Source organism: Pezoporus occidentalis, unplaced genomic scaffold, assembly GCF_034315485.1.
Source record: "Pezoporus occidentalis ecotype Australia unplaced genomic scaffold, CSIRO_AGI_Poc_V1 ctg18, whole genome shotgun sequence".
Taxonomy (NCBI): domain Eukaryota; kingdom Metazoa; phylum Chordata; class Aves; order Psittaciformes; family Psittacidae; genus Pezoporus; species Pezoporus occidentalis.
The window spans coordinates 2,575,023-2,591,751 of NW_026913640.1; the positions used below are offsets into that span (position 1 = coordinate 2,575,023).

The 16,729-nt window shown below is 37.3% G+C and overlaps 1 protein-coding gene across 12 annotated transcripts in view; it reads right to left on the reverse strand.

Annotated features, from left to right (window-relative positions):
* The window catches only part of NBEA (neurobeachin), a 507,179-nt gene that overhangs the window by 241,320 nt on the left and 249,130 nt on the right, over window positions 1-16,729 (reverse strand). For all 12 annotated transcript variants that reach the window (XM_062615053.1, XM_062615045.1, XM_062615050.1 and 9 more), the window contains 2 exons: window positions 12,340-12,404; window positions 21-129 (listed from right to left, as the gene is read on the reverse strand). In XM_062615053.1, coding sequence (XP_062471037.1) covers window positions 21-129; window positions 12,340-12,404 — 174 coding nt within the window. The remainder of the gene's footprint in view (window positions 1-20; window positions 130-12,339; window positions 12,405-16,729) is intronic.

The following is a 16,729-nucleotide window of genomic DNA, read 5'->3' on the forward strand; positions in this document are numbered from 1 at the left end:
GCACCAACTCTCAGGCTTACCTCAAACTCAGCATGCTTGTGGACATCTTCAGCTCTTTGTCGGTTCAAAATAAATTCAGCTTCATTTGCGACACGCACTATATGGTCTTTCATTGCATGACACAATAATCTAAAACAAGAAAAATAAAAATCAACCTTTATATTTGATATACTTTGAACAACCTATTTCAGAAGACTTAAAATGGAAGAATTAAAATTAATGAAGCTTCTGCAATGCAACTGCCAAATTAATTGACATCAAAAATTTTATTCCACCCAAAATTTACAGCATTTGTGAAAATACAAACAAATCATGTTATATGGAAAAAGCTTGCTATTTATTATTGAAGGGAAAAGTTCCTTCTGAAAGTATTAGATTTCAAGTATTTTTTTAACAGCAGTCTCAATATGAATATGAATTCTATGCTATCATTAAAAAAATCTAGACATCTGCTTAAACTCCTATTTCAAAGTCTTAAAAAGCCACATCAATGAGACTGAATCAACTTAAAACTGTCTTCGATGTTACTCAAGAAAGTCTGCAGGTGTTTTCATGCCATACCCCAGCACATCATTCTAGTGAGTAGCCCCTATGTTACTGCAAACCATCTGACCTAAACAGGCAAAAGAGTAATAATAGGTGGAACAGGAACCATACAGGCTTGAGGGAAGACCTGGACTAAGTGCTGTGTGGGATGAATTAAAACATCCTGATCTAGCATCATCTTAGCTTTAAAAGGAAAGCTACTATAAGGGCAGGGAAGCAATGCCTTACAGAGGCTTTTGCAAAGGAATTTGCTTATGTGTTTGCTGTACTTGCTCAAGGAAACTTGTTACTATTTCAAAATATAAAAATACTACTTAACAATAATTTTTCATACTGATTTTTATTTCTAAAGAGAAGTTATCCTGCATTCTCAAACTATATTTTTACTAAGCAAAAGATGGTGAAAATGTTATTATTGTTGTATCTGGTTTAAATCAGAGCCAGCTAACTCTCTCAAATTCATATAGACACATCACAACTCTCCATACTGTCCTAATGGGGTTACACCTCATGACATGCTTGGCAATGTTCTCATCTTTTGAATACCTACCAATTTATCTACATCCTTACAAACTCAACCATATGCATGGCATAAGACAATTTAAAAAAAAAAAAAGAAGATGAAATGAAAGATAAAACCTGATACTTTTCTTGCATGAGAAAAAGTGCTTAATTTTTTTTGTGCTTACTATATTTGGATTCTCATAGGAAAAAAAAAAAAGAAATTGTTCAGAAAGGATCCCAAACCAGGAAAAATCTCACACTCAGTAGTATCAAAGGCTAACAATATATCAAAAAAAAAAAAAAAGTAGCCATCTCCCTTCACACACTGCAAATAAGACAAGGGAACAAGAACTTCTAGGACAGCAAATTCATTCCTTCACTGCAACACCCAGCCACATAATACAAACTCTTTCATAAACCATTTTTAGTTTGTAAAAGGCATTTTCATGAAATCTAGCTCATGAAATGCATCTTCAGTTTATGAAAATGTGACCGAGTCACTTGTCTCAGGCACAGCTTTGGCAGGTCCTCTGAAGGTTAAAACCCTCTTACTTTCCAATCCAAAAGTATTCTTCAGCAGTCTTTACTGTTTCATTTTATGCAAATGTCACCTTTAAGTTTACACAATTCTTATTCCTTCTGTTGACTTTCTGATCTTACATCTATTCATATTTTAATAGGCTAAGTAAATCAGGTCTCTGACTTTCCTTTGTGGCAAACCAGTTAGTAAAAGAGATTGCCTCCTGGGTTTTTACTAAGTTCATCCACTGATTTTACCTTTTCTGCAAGTGCACAGCTAAAACTGTCAGCAGTATTCCAGACAAGCTACAGTCACTATTTACATAGTAATATTAATGCTACCTTATTTCAATGGAAATACCTTTTCTGATGCAATTCTAGAATTGTGTTTTCCTTTCTCTTAGTCCTATAGTCTGAGTTTGCACAAGAAAATTTCAGTGTCATATTGGTCCTTTACCTCCTCATACATTTCCAAAAGATGAACCAACATTCTCTAGCACATATTCTCAAAGAACATGAACTCCATGTACTGTTATGCTGTAAAATATTTACATATCATATTACATTGTAGAATATTTATATTAATGCAGGTTTGAAACCCACCCATTATATCCTGATACATTTTTCAGTCATCTGCCCAACTATGTTTCCCATGCACAGAGTTTTACAGAGCACCCCCTTTGGGAGAAAAGTCTATCCTCTGCATCTTTTGCAAACTACCACCCTGTACTACAGTGATCAATCCAAGTAAGAAGGAGCTTGAGGCACAAAATGCTAAAGAGAGGGAAGATTTGAAATTTGAGAGCAGAGCCATTTTTATTCTTCTTTGGAAATAAAACATGTTTTTTAGTGATATCTCCTTTTCACTGACAATGAACATTTGTTGTGACTGAATTATAACCACTGCTCTCATTCACCCTTGTAAATCCTCATCCTGCTTTAGCAAGCCCCACTCACTAAAGACCTAGTAGATAGATTGATGTTGAGACAGTGCTGAATCAGGCCTTCTGGTCATTCTTATTAATCTTTATACAAGCAGTCCCCCCAGAGGGCTAAGGAGTCGAATGAAAAGTGTCACCACAGGCTTGATGTACTTTTTATAGTTTTCCACTAATTCATGTGGAGTATTTTCCACTAATTCATGTGGAGTATTGTGTGCAGTTCTGGTGTCCTCAACATAAAAAGGACACGGAGCTGTTGGAACAAGTCCAGAGAAGGGCCACAGGGATGATCAGGGGATTGCAGCACCTCCCATATGAAGACAGGCTGAGGAAGTAGGGGCTGTTCAGCCTGGAGAAGAGAAGGCTGAGTGGAGACCTCATAGCAGCCTTCCAGTACCTGGGGATGCTGGGGAGGGACTCTTCATTAAGGACTGTAGTGACAGGACAAGGGGTAACAGGTTCAAACTTAAACAGGGGAAGTTTCGGTTGGATATAAGAAAGAAATTCTTTCCTGTTAGGGTGGTGAGGCACTGGAATGGGTTGCCCAGGGAGGTTGTGAATGCTCCATCCCTGGCAGTGTTCAAGACCAGGTTGGACGAGGCCTTGGGTGATATGATTTAGCGTAAGGTGTCCCTGCCCACGGCAGGGGGGTTGGAACTAGATAATCTTAAGGTCCTTTCCAACCCTAACGATTCTATGATATACCGAAAGAAAAAATACACTGACCTAGAATAACATTTGGCTTTATCCTATGTGACCATTTCTTCAATTGCACCACTGAAACTCCTACCAGAATGAAAGCCAAGTGTGCTTCTGTGTCCTTCCCTAGCTGAGCTGAGCTCAAGCAGGAACTAATGGCCAGCAAAAATCATCCTTGTCGAGTGGCAGTTCTTACTGCATAAGGTAGTGACTGAACACTGAGTTGTTAGCTTATGGTTTCTCTTTACCAAGACAAGCTTGATTTCTATTAATGCCCACAAATTATGAACCACAGTTAAAGCTCCCTTACTAGGAAATAGGTCTGATTTAGTTTTAGACTGAACCAGAGAACTGTCAGTAAGGAATCCACCAACAAAGCAGTCTGAAATCACTTGTGACTCAAATCCTGGCACACTTCTAGGGAGAAATTAGCTTTCTGTATAGGTAACTGAACATAAGGAATATGGAAGCATGACAGGACATGAGTATCTGTAGGATTAAGAGTAAACAGCAGGCTGTTCTTTACCTAAAAAATGAAGTCTCAGACTTCTGAGTGAGAGCAGACTAGGCAAAAGTACATACCAGGATGTGCCGATTCATAAATATGAGTTATTTTCAAATGTTGCAAATGAGCAGGCAAGAAACTATTTTAAATTCAAAAGGCTTGCTTTCCTTAATTCTGCCCTCAGCAAGGTTGCTTTAGAAGTCTAGAGTGCTTAGAGGTTAAACTAAATTGTGAAAAAATATATGTAATCAATCAGAAGCCCTTGTTTTTCATATACTGAGGTTTAAAAAGGCTGGGTCATGGAATCCAGCATTCCAAGAAGTCATTCAGGTAAATAACAAGAGCCTGGGATAATTTTTTTTTTTTTTGTTTAGAGTTATGGAAATGAGGTTGGTGATAAGACTATGTTCAAACTGTCTTTGAAACGTGTAAAAAGCATAAAATATTTGCAACACATTTAGACATGGATTGGAATAGACTGTTGGACTGTGATAAACTGGGGTATATGCACACCTATCAGAATTGAAGGATGAAAACTTCTATCTCACTATGTACTCTGAACTGACTTTGCTATCCTGCAGTCACTTCTTCCGAGTAATAATCTCACACAGAGAGAAAGAGGGCTTGTAGCAGTTATGCTGCTAGATAAAACAATTGTGCTTAAGTTACCCAATCTTTCTTTTATTTGAGATAAACTAAAAAAGCAGATCATTCCAAAGCAGCAATTTTCAAAACAGATTACAGAATGAACATTTGCTATAATTTAGCTAAGGTCTTGCTTCCTCTCTACTCATTCCAGAAGTTCTGCCAACTCACATGTCCAGGGAAACAGATGTTTCTCTAACTTACTTTCATCAGATGCCCATAGCTTAATTTTTCCAAGAAGCAGCCTGGAAATATGCCACTTTTTCACCAAACACAGTTGTTTTGACAACTATTACTCTTAATGGCATTCGTAAGAAAAGAAACCTATTGTTGCACTTGGTATCTATAATAGGATTCAGAAACTGGTTTAACTTGAAGAGTTTGAAGTTCTGTATGATACAGTACTGCTATAAATACTTTGAAAATAAACTCCTATAAACTTGGGAAGGTTATGTCTAACACAGGGCTCTGATTTCTAGCAAAAGGATAATGATGAAGAATTTACTAGAGAAAAGTTTGAAATTACAGCATGCAAAGACTGGCCACTGGACTACAATATGAGCATATTGGCAAGATAAACTTCAGGAAGGGTAACTAATGTTTCAGAAATGCCACAGAAGCTATAGCAGACTCAGTGAAACTCAGAGTTGACTACAGAGTGAACTACAGAGTTGTCCACTCCTCAAAGATTTTATATTTTGCCTAGCAATTTTATAAACCAAGAGGAATCTGTCTGTATTGGGTTTGCATGGCAAGGTTTTGGTAAGAGTGGGACTACAGGGGTGGCTTCTGTGAGAAGCTGCAAGAAGTTTCCACTATGTCCAGTAGAGCCAACGACAGCCAGTTCCAAGAGGGACCCACCACTGGCCACAGCTGAGCCCATCAGTGATGGTGGTATCATCTCTAGCATAGCGCACTAAAGAAAAGGAAAAAGTTACTGCACAGGAACATTTGCAGCCAGAGAGAGAAGTGAGAATATGTGACAGAAAGAACTCCACAGATCTCAAGGTCAGTGAAGAAGGAGGGGAGGAGGTGCTCCAGGTGCCAGAGCAGAGATTCCCCTGCAGCCCACGGTGCAGCCCACGGTGAGGCAGGCTGTCCCCCTGCAACCCATAGAGGTCCATGGTGGAGCAGATATTCACCTGCAGCCTGTGTAGGATCCCACACTGGAGCACACGGATGCCCAAAGGAGTCTGTGACACCGTGGGAAGCCCATGCTAGTGCAGAGCAGGCTCCTGGCAGGACCTGTGGCCCCATGGAAAGAGGAGGCCACACTGGAGTAGGCTTGCTGCAGGACTTGTGATCCCGTGAGGGACCCACACTCGAGTAGTCTGTTCCTGAAGGACTGCATCCATGGAAGGGACCTACACTGGAGCAGCTCATGAAGAACTGCAGCCTGTAGGAAGGATTCACACTGGAGAAGTTAATGGAGGACTGTCTGCCGTGGGAGGGACCCCATGCCTGACCATGGGAAGAGTGTGAGGAGTCCTCCCAAGAGGAGGAAGGAGCAGCAGAGACAATGTGTGATGAAATGACTGAAACCCTCATTCCCCATGCTTTGTCTAACACAAACTATTAGTCTGGAGGTAGGGCAAGGACAACTGTAGTAAAGAGTATGAGATTATAAAAAAAACACACCTAATGGACCTCAAGCCCACACCTCAGCTGGTGCAAAGATACAGGCATTCACTGCCCAGTTTTACAGAAGTATCTATGACAGGAATCCTCTACCAGTGGAAGATGACATTTAGGAAGAATTTCTATAAAACAGCCACTCACAGTTGATACAGGACTCCTCCAATCAAAAGTTACACTTGGTGAGGGTGGCAATACAGAAATAGAATTTTGTTACATCTTGTTACAAACAGAATAATCATATTTATAATATGTATATATATTTATAATATGTATAAATATAATATTTATATACTGTAATATATAAATTATATATATTGCAGCTGAGTGCTACTGTTTCCCCAGTGTTATTTTCCACGTGGATTTGTATATACTGGATTTTTCACATCAGACTGGAATCCTTTGCAAGTTATTCCGCTAGCCCTCAGCTACATACTATCCATGCGGTCTGAAGACCAAGTATCTTGCATTCCTGGATGATTCAGATGAGATCCCTTTCTGACCTCAAGGTTCCCGTGATCAAGGTCATTGTCAAGATGGAAGCAAGAAACAGCATCCTTTCCCCATCTTTCTAGGACTGAAGCACTAATCAAGTGTTTCAAAGGGTATCCAGGGATCCAATTGTAAATGCACCTCATAAATCACATATGGCAAATGGCACCACAGATATACAGGGCCTGAACATTTAAGTATTGCAGACAGTGAATAATGACTGTGAGCTCATTTACCACAAACCAAACATATCAGAACTGCCAAACTGCAACAGAGGATGTCCAAAAGAAAATTTTCTGCAGTTACCAAGAATCCTACTTGAGGTAACATGGAAAGAATGTAAGTCTTTATTAGCCTCCTTTCAGGATTTAATCAGCAATTCATCTAAATTTAGACAAACACAAATTTCCAGTCTATTTAAACATTCTGCTACTCTTTCCAGGAAATTAGTGAAACCTCTGAACAAAACAAGGTTTCAAAGAAAAAGGCCTCCTGTGAATTTTAAGTATGCTTGGATGACCAGGTAGGTGGATACGCAAAAGTATGTATTTTCATGGCTAAAGGCAGAAAGCAGATTTAGGCACAGAGATGAAATTACAGAAACAAAGTTTACAATTTTAAATCTGAGATGAAAAATACTTTAATGTTTCCTCAAATTTAAATTATGATCAGACTACTCCTGCTATTTAAAATAAAGAAATTTTGTTAAAAATAAATTATTTTAAATGAAAGGACAATGCAATCTTTTTAAGAGGTGAGTGTTGCGAAAACATAAAAGGGGAAGGAAATGGAAGATGAGGATAATAATCCAATTCTGAAAGACTAATGGATAATGATCTATAACATCCATTTCTTAGGGAGGGTAGAGCCATGGGATACTCCAGCTGAAGAGGGCATCCAGGTAGGATACAACCAATTAACCACAGCCCTCGGAGCCCCATTATGTAGCTAGTTTTCTACATATTTAGTTGTCCATCCATTCAGAATATAGCATTCTAACTGATACATTTGTGGGACACAGTGTGGAAAACTTGCCAATGTGAAAGTTAATGATGGTCATTGCTCTCCTCATGTCCACAAATTTAGTTGTTGCATTATAAAAGGCAAACAGGTTGGTCAGATTTACAAAAGCTAAACTATTCCTATGTTTATTCTCAATTACATTCTCCTTCACGTAGCCAGAAATGTGCTCCTAAATGACTTGCTACATGGTTTTCCAAAGGACAGAAGAAAAGCTGACCAGTTTATAGTTCTCTGGCTTTTGTGAATAAGTTTAAAGATGGATGCAACATTTGTCTTTCTAAAGGCACCTGTGACTTGCACCAGTGTCCTTGACCTTTCAGAGATAATAGTGAACAGCTTGTGAGCACTTTCCCTACCATCAGATGCAGTCCATCAGTATTACAGATCTCAAGGAATTCTTGACTCAATCTTCATCCACTGCTATTTGCTCTCCTTGAACCTTTTCACTAAATAGAGAGCCTTGAGAAACCTTGGTGAAGACTGAGGCAAATAAGGCATTGAGCTTACCTGTCACTAAATCATTCATCCCATTTGGCAACAGGCCACTGTCCCTGACAGACACACTGAATAAGTGGTCTGTAAGAAACCCTCACTATGCTCTTACCCTTACTGGATGCTTATCCTGTCCTGCAAGTTATCAACCAGACTGTCAGCCATCCCACTGAGGAGCTCCACACAACTGAGCTGATTCTTCACAGAGAATGCAACATAATCACAGAATGGTTGAGGTTGGAAGGGACCACTGGCAATCATCTAGTCCAAACTCCCTGCCCAAGCAGGGTCACTGAAAACACATTACTAAGGAACGTGTCCAGACAGGTCTTGAATACCTCCAGAGGAAAAGACTTCTCTGCCTGTCTTTCCTGAGGAACTTATATCTGACCATTGCAGCACTTCTGTCAGGTAGTGCAGGCTGTTGCACTAAATCTCATTCATTCCAGTGATGTCACAGTTTTGTGATAGCATGTGGAATAATTTCTACTGCTAGTTTCATTGCTACAACCAGTAATGAGTGGCGTCCCTCAGGGATCAGTGTTGGGATCGATGTTGTTCAAAATCTTTGTTGGTGACATGGACAGTGGGATTGAGTGTGCCCTCAGCAAGTTTGCTGATGACACCAAGCTGTGTGGTTCAGTTGATACATTGGAGGGAAGGAATGCCATCCAGAGGGACCTTGACACGCTTGTGAGGTGGGCTGATGCCAACCTCATGAAGTGTAACCATGTCAAGTGCAAGGTCCTACACCTGGGTTGGAGCAATCCCAGGCACAGCTACAGGGTGGTCAGAGAAGAGATTCAGAACAGCCCTGCAGAGAAGGACTTGTGGGTGTTGGTTGATGAGGAAATGAACATGAGCAGGCAGTGTGTACTCACAGCCCAGAAAGCCAACCGTATCCTAGGCTGCATCAAAAGGAGCGTGACCAGCAGGTCAAAGGAGGTGATCCTGCTCCTCTGCTCTCGTGAGACCTTACTTGGAGTATTATGTGCAGTTCTGGTGTCTTCAACATAAGAAGGACATGGAACTGTTGGAACAAGTCCAGAGAAGGGCCACGAGGATGATCAGGGGACTGGAGCACCTCCCATATGAAGACAGGCTGAGGAAGTAGGGGCTGCTCAGCCTGGAGAAGAGAAGGCTGCGTGGAGACCTCATAGCAGCCTTCCAGTATCTGAAGGGGGCCTACAAGGATGCTGGGGAGGGACTCTTCATTAGGGACTGCAGTGACAGGACAAGGGGTAATGGGGTTAAAACTTAAACATGGAATGTTTGGATATAAGGAAGAAATTCTTTACTGTAAGGGTGGTGAGGCACTGGAATGGGTTGCCCAGGGAGGTTGTGAATGCTCCATCCCTGGCAGTGCTCAAGGCCAGGTTGGACAGAGCCTTGGGTGACATGGTTTATTGTGAGGTGTCCCTGCCCATGGCAGGGGGGTTGGAACTAGATGGTCTTAAGGTCCTTTCCAACCCTAACGATTCTATTATTCTAAATGAAATGTATGCTTCAAATGTATGCATTTGTGTACATACTTACTTGAGATGGGTGCTGTTATCTTTATCTGTTGTTCCTGTCACCCTACACCCTTTTCTTTTGACCTTATCCATCACCACTCCACTTAAATGTGGGTTATAATCTCCCTCCCACATCATTCCCGGAGAACTCTTTTCATGTCTCCTTTTACAGCCAACATGTTAGATGCATCCAGCTCTTAAATAAGAAGTCTACTTACATGTCTACCCAAATGTAAATCTGTAATCCTTAATTAAGCTTCTATCAGTAAAGCTCTTGACATGTGTGATAACCTCAACATCACATATTCATAGCATGAGTGATTAAAAAGCATAAACTTCAAGATCACAGCAAGGGTGTCTCTAAATTTTTCAGGTATATTATAGTGTTATTCTACAATTACAAATTAAATATTGAAAGTATTTAAATCTAGAGGCAGATACTCTTTTTATATGAAAACCTATTGTAACACTTCCTACTTTTAGAAAGCTTCATCAGAGTGTTTGTATGGTGAGCTCTACAAATGTGTCATTCAGACATTCCTAAGAAAACATTATCTAAAACAAACAAACAAAACATGAAAATAAGCACAGTTAATAAATTGGTTTAAAATTAAAATGCAATTTATTACAGTGGCAGGAATATATATATTTTTTTAAGTACAATTAAACTGAAATATTTTATTTGAGAACATTTCTAATGAAGTTAAAGATTAGAAAGGCACTTGAATTATTTAAAGGCGAAACAACAAAAGTTAAGTAATCAGAAAATCACCTTTTAGTGTCCATGTATTAAACCAGATAGACTTCTGCATGAACATATTAAAAACTCTTTTCCTCTGCATTGCACCTAAACCTTTTCCTCCACACTCAAAAAAAAAAAAAGCTTTCACAAAACAGTTGATTTATTACCTAGGTCTCTCAAACTCTTAGCCAGAAAGTCCTTCAAAATATTCTTAGTCTTCATTTTGCTTTTTATAATTTAAAATTCATTCATTATAGCACAGCGATTATATGCAATTTTACAACTCATTAACCCTGCTTTGTTTTAATTATAAAACCCCTTTGTTAGATTCCTTTAAATGATTCAGTTTATAATTTCAGGTTATCCTGGGGAGCACTTTAATTCAGCTGCACATTCATCAACTGTTTATGTGCTGTTAATTGTTGACAACTGCACAATTGCATTCTCTAGCTATGATTGATGAATTGCATTCACAATTTTAGCTATTAAGTAGAATAAATATTTATAATAATTTCCAGTGAAAGGATTATCTTTATACCCAAAAGGGTAAATTAAAAACAAATGGGCTGATTGCAGAGAAAAGTACTCTAGCAATGTGTACACACTTGTTCTGTACATCTTTCTGATAGAAGTATATGAAGGAACATGTGTCTAAGTGCAGTTTGATTAGACATTCCTTTGATCAGATTTAAGCAGCAGTTCTGAAATATTACTTTGTTTGAAAAGTTATTGTTAGAAGAGAGTAGATATATTAATATCTGACTGCTAAAAATATGCAGATACAGGATTTGTTCAGAATGAGCATTTTATTAATAGTGAGTTTGTAATCATACCTGACCTTACTAGCCTGGTTTAGAAAATAAAAAAAAGGTCAGAATGGGATTGTATATTGCTATCTGGGAATAAAAGCTATAAGCTATTATTATTCAATCTATTGCCAGGTAATATTTATTGTATAATGTGCAGCAAATGATCTACTCAGGTAAGCCCTATTATGGTGTAAAAACTGCATTGCCACTTTGTAGCAAGAAGTATTTCCAACGAGGACTACATTTCACATTGCTACACTGCACTTTAACTCCAGTGTGCACAGTGAATATAATGAGAATGTATAGCAACCAAAAATTTGGTAATAAGCTACATGCCCCTGTTCTTCAGATACTCATATTCCTATATTCCTATACTCTGATGTTTTCTAAACTTCATTTTAAATAAATACATGATTTAACCACTGAAATATCAGGCAGACAAAAAATATCCCATAATAAAGAAAAGATTTGATACTTTGGTGATGAGGTACCACTGGTGAAAAAAAGAAATCACATATAAAATGACAACAGGTCTTCAACAGGCTTATATGTATTTTTCTTTTTTCAGCTGCACATATGAAGACATCTAGATTCAAATGGTTTTAATGTACTAGCCAATACGAGTCACACACATTACACAAGCAGCTCTGCTTGTCTGTGGCATTCCACTACCAGGAAGCCCAACGAGTCCCCCCTGGCTGCTCAGCTTGCTGGCTGGGAGTACCAACAAACCTTGCACAGAGTAGAAGATAGATACAACATTAAAATTAGTTAAGGATTAATAATAAAGTATCTTAGCAATTTGCAAAGCAAAGCAGCTCTTATAATATCCTGTGCGTTTTCCAGGACTCAAACTGGACCAGAAATTTCAGATAAAATAATTTTTCATTAAATGATAGAATAAAGAAGTGCATCTGTACAATGAACGTGGTGCTTCTAAAACAGATGGAGCAGCAGATGGGTTTACAGATTGGGCTCCCCGGACTGTGTGGGTAAAACAACCTTGCTGCTCTGGAAAAATGGTGGTTCAATTCTCAAATAAACCCAAGCCTATATACAGTTCATGGGAGCAGTATTTCCTTTTGTCAATAAACAAAATTTTCTGCATTTACACATTTGCAAATTAAATATTTACTATATAAAGTAACTATACAATAAACCTCTTAATTAAAACGGCTTCTTCACAATCTTTTTGGAACAGATGGTGAGGAAGTGTTATCACCCAATGGGATAAATGCAAAAATACTTGCTCAAAAGGTTTAAAATTAATTACCTTCCTTCATTGATCAGCTCAATAAATGCAAGTCCTGCATTCTTCTGAATAGAATTTTGCCATTCCTAAGAAGACAAAATATAACATGATCAAAACCCAAGGATTTTAAACAACATTTCTGATGCTGACCCTGATAACTTCCCTAAGGAGCTTGAACTTAGGCTGAACTTCTTAATGTAATGCCTAAAAAACCCCAAACCAATCATTTCTATTCATTTTCAAATAAATTTTAGATGGTCTCGTTCCCTGTTTTACCCGTAAGCAAGCTTTAGTTTCATTGTCTAGAGAATATGAAAACACATCCTGTTACTCCAATTCACACAGTAGGCCAATGAACACATCAAGAAAGTACAGCAGCAGCAGTTTCTTCACATCGCGTCACTGTTACATCTTGTATATTTTGTTATATAGAGCAGGCAATAATCTGTGTACCAACCACCCCCCCTTGAGTTCAATCTTTATTTCTTCCCTGTTATAAGTGAAAACAAAACCAGTTGCTAATAACAAAATGACTTTTTAAAATTCGTTTACCATTAGCATGGATTTCCAAGATAAATTTTGAAACTTATTTAAGCCACTTAATAGATATTAAAATATTTCTTTTATTTCATATACCATGAAGTTAAAGAGAAAATCCTCAATACATCATTCATAAACATACAAATCACTGCCTCTATCACACCAACAGACTTTGGATACTTGAGATGAAAGATTAATAAATCTCTCTAGCAAGTAAAGTTTCCTTTCTTTAGGGATAATTTATTGAAAAAATTCTTCAAGAGTAATAAATATTTCCTTTTCATCATACACAAATAAATATCAAAATATACTAGCTGGATTACAGTTCAGAGAGAATTTTTCTAGTCTGAGACTTCATTTTATAAACAAGAATAAGCAGAGAAAGTTACAGTTACAGAACTATTCTGCTTTACATTAATTTTTTTTTTCCAGGAATGAAAAATCAGACAGAAATTTCCAATACTTGTTTCTTAATATGGAAAAAAAAAAGACAAAAAAAAAATGACAACTTTGCACAGATATACAAATTTTCTCAAAGAATAGTTGTGGAAAAGAGTCATTAATCAGCAAGGTGCTTCTTACTGATCCTATGAAAACACACAGATTTGACCAAGTCATGCATCTTAACAGCCCTCCCCCCCCCCCCCCCCCCCCAATAATCTCGTAGTCATGTCTGGTTTCGTAAGAGGCAAGTTACTAAAATACAGATACTAGAATACCCAAAAATAAGCATACTTTTAATCCATTACTGAGCAGGTAAATTCTACTTAGTGAAGATGGAGTATCAGTACTTGAGCCTTTAGCTTGTGCTCTAAAAAGCAGGTCCTTTCTTCAGTGCTGTTGATTTTGTTCTTTTCCAAATCCAGTAATTGAAACAAACCTAATGATCTAATTTTTGAAGCAACTGAATCACCTTGGTATAGTACAATGTCACTCTGAGAAACTAAGAAGGACAGGATTCAATTGTATATACATAGATATTGTGCCATTTTAAGAAACAGTATCCTTGGATAGAGGTAGTATTTGCTGTGTAGATTTTTTTTTTCTTTTTTTTTCTTTAATCAGAGCCTTTTAAGGTACTCTATAAACCCCCCATTAATGTTTTCTTTTGAGATACTTTTCAGCACCACAGCTGCTGTGACTTTTGCAATCAGGAAAGCAGAAGTGGTGCGACTAATTCAGGAAAAAAGTTGAAAACAGAGAAGATAAAAAAAAAAAAGCTTCCTAACAGCTAGAAGAAAGCATGCTAATTAATTTTTTAAAGAGAGACAGTGCATCTACCTGTGTCTGCAAAAGACCAGAAGATTCTTGCAAGTCTTTTGTCATATCTTCCTGCTCAGCACAAATATCTCAGATAGATACTGCAGGAAATTCAAAATGGCTACTGGATTTTAGGTGAGATATCTTAATGTACTTAAAAAGCCATTAGATACCTATGTGGAAGCAAACAAATCTCTTGTTCATGGAAAATCTCATTAATATATCAAAAGTAATTATCCATTATAAAAATGTGTGAAAACTGCCCAACTATCTATAAAAACTAGTGGAAAACATCACAAAGCAGAACCAGAAAGAAACCAATATTCATGGTTCATGCATTGCTTCACTAGAAACTGACTACTACAAAGTTCACTAGAAACTCCTAACTCCCCATTAATCCACAAACAAGGGGATAATTATTACTACTACAATTTCATCCAAGTTTAAGGCATAGTTTAGTATAACAGATTCATGATCCTGAGATGTGAGCTGTACTTGTGAAGAGACAAATTTTTCCCAGTTTCTTTTTGGAAGACCCAAATAATAAATGGAAATACATAGAAATGCCAGCATTAGTTGCCTTTGCAATGGCCATTCAGATTACTGCATATACTTTAAGAAAAAGATTAAGAGGTGGAGTTACATGCTCAAAGACTGTACAGCACTTATATTATCTTAGATTCCACAGAAAACCTTTCTCGCTATCAAGATACAAAAAGCAGAAAGATAAACACCAAACATAACGGATGCAGTGACAGTGGTTGGAAAATTTATGCTGTAGGCAAGTAGAATCGTAGCACAGAAATGTGGTTATTAGCACTTAAGTGCTTGAATGACTACACCATATTTCAAGTGGTTTGGTGTAGTTCATATCCCGAATCTTCTGAGCCTTAAAACAAGAGCTGGGAGATTTTTCTGTGCCCCAAAATGCTGATGCCAATTACATGCTGAAGTGATGGAAGACTTTGACAAAATTGTGTACCACAGAATTTCTTCTACACAAGAAGTAATTCTTGTGTATCAAACAGGGGCTACTGTTTGATAGAGCAGGGGGGAACGACAATTACAGTGCAGCTCTTAGAACTAGGTAGGGTGTAGAAGACTCAGAAATAGAGGCATATTTAGAGACTAACAGAGATGGTGTTCAAGAACAATGACACAAATGTTTTGTACTAAAACCATGATGAAGATAGCAAATTCTATTTTAACTTTACTCGTGTTGCAACAAATAAAAAAAAATTGTCTTTATACACAATAAACAGACATAATTTTAGATAGGCAATTACTGTGCAGTATGGTTTTGTTCTAAAATTATGCAAACTTCTATTAAAGACATCAAAAATGTGCTAAATTATTAGGCTACTGGCAAATGCCACCTCCTTGTTCCCCCTTAACTTGGCCTCCCTCCTCCTCTATTCTTTCATTGGTTGAAAAGCATCACTGCAACCAGAAAGCATCTGCACACATTCTCTGACAGAATTCCTTTATGAAAATGTCCATGCAGAAGAAGACAGGAGATGAATAGAAGTGGGATGAGAGTAAAAGGCTAAAAAAACTAAATAATAAGCGGTAACACAGTAGATATTCAATTGCTTTTTTTCTTTCCTACTCTCTGCTATTCTTACAATTTTTACTTTTGAGTGTATTTTCCTAGTCCTATTTCTTTAAAATTCTCCAATCCCTGCTACACTAAAAAAAAAAAACAACAACCCAAACAAACAAAAAAATCAACCCAAAGCCTACCAAAAAAAGAAAAAAAAAAGGGGTGTGTGTGTGTGTGTGTGTGTGTGTGTCAGAGAGAAATAATGCATTAACAAATCTAACAAGGCATTAAATTGATACCTGAAAATTTGCACGGGTAGAATATAATAGTGAAAGAGCAAAGAAGGAACAACTAGGCTTGGCATGCTAAAAGCTTTCCTTTATATTATATTTCTTTCCAAGCCAATTTTGGCATACAATAATTTTTTAATTTTTTATTCATGATGATTAGAAAATTTCTGTTAAAGTATCTTGCAATAATATTAAAAATTAATAAATTTGACATAAAATCCTTATTAAAAAAAAAAGGAATAGTGATTTTCAGAGTTTTCGGAAGTTCTTACCCTTTCTACTTTCTGCAAGGAAGTCTAAAACTGTCAAATTACTAGTTTCTCATCAAACTGCAGTTACTGAATAGACAGGAACCTATGTCTTAAACTAATCCAAGTCATTCTTTTTCCTTTTGTCATATTGAATATTTATCAAATGGTCTAGTCTAAGATATTAATAACTCAGTTGATAACTCAGTCTTCAATCACTCTATTTTAATCATAGCTTCCTGATACAAATGATACTCTATTACATTGACACTCTTTCTAGACTCTTGAATATGTTTTGAGAAAAGTCTTGTACAGAGCTGAACAGGTGCTACCTTTGATCAGGAGGAGGAAGAGGAAATTTTATTAAAATGTGTTTGCAATTCACAACATGCATGTAATTTAGCTTGGGTTTGAACTCCATGTTGTGAAGTTACCTTCTAAAATCAGTAAGAGCTTGCTTTACTTAAGGGAAAGATTCAAAGGAAATGTTACAAGATTGAAGGAAATATTTTTATGGCAAAAAACTATGT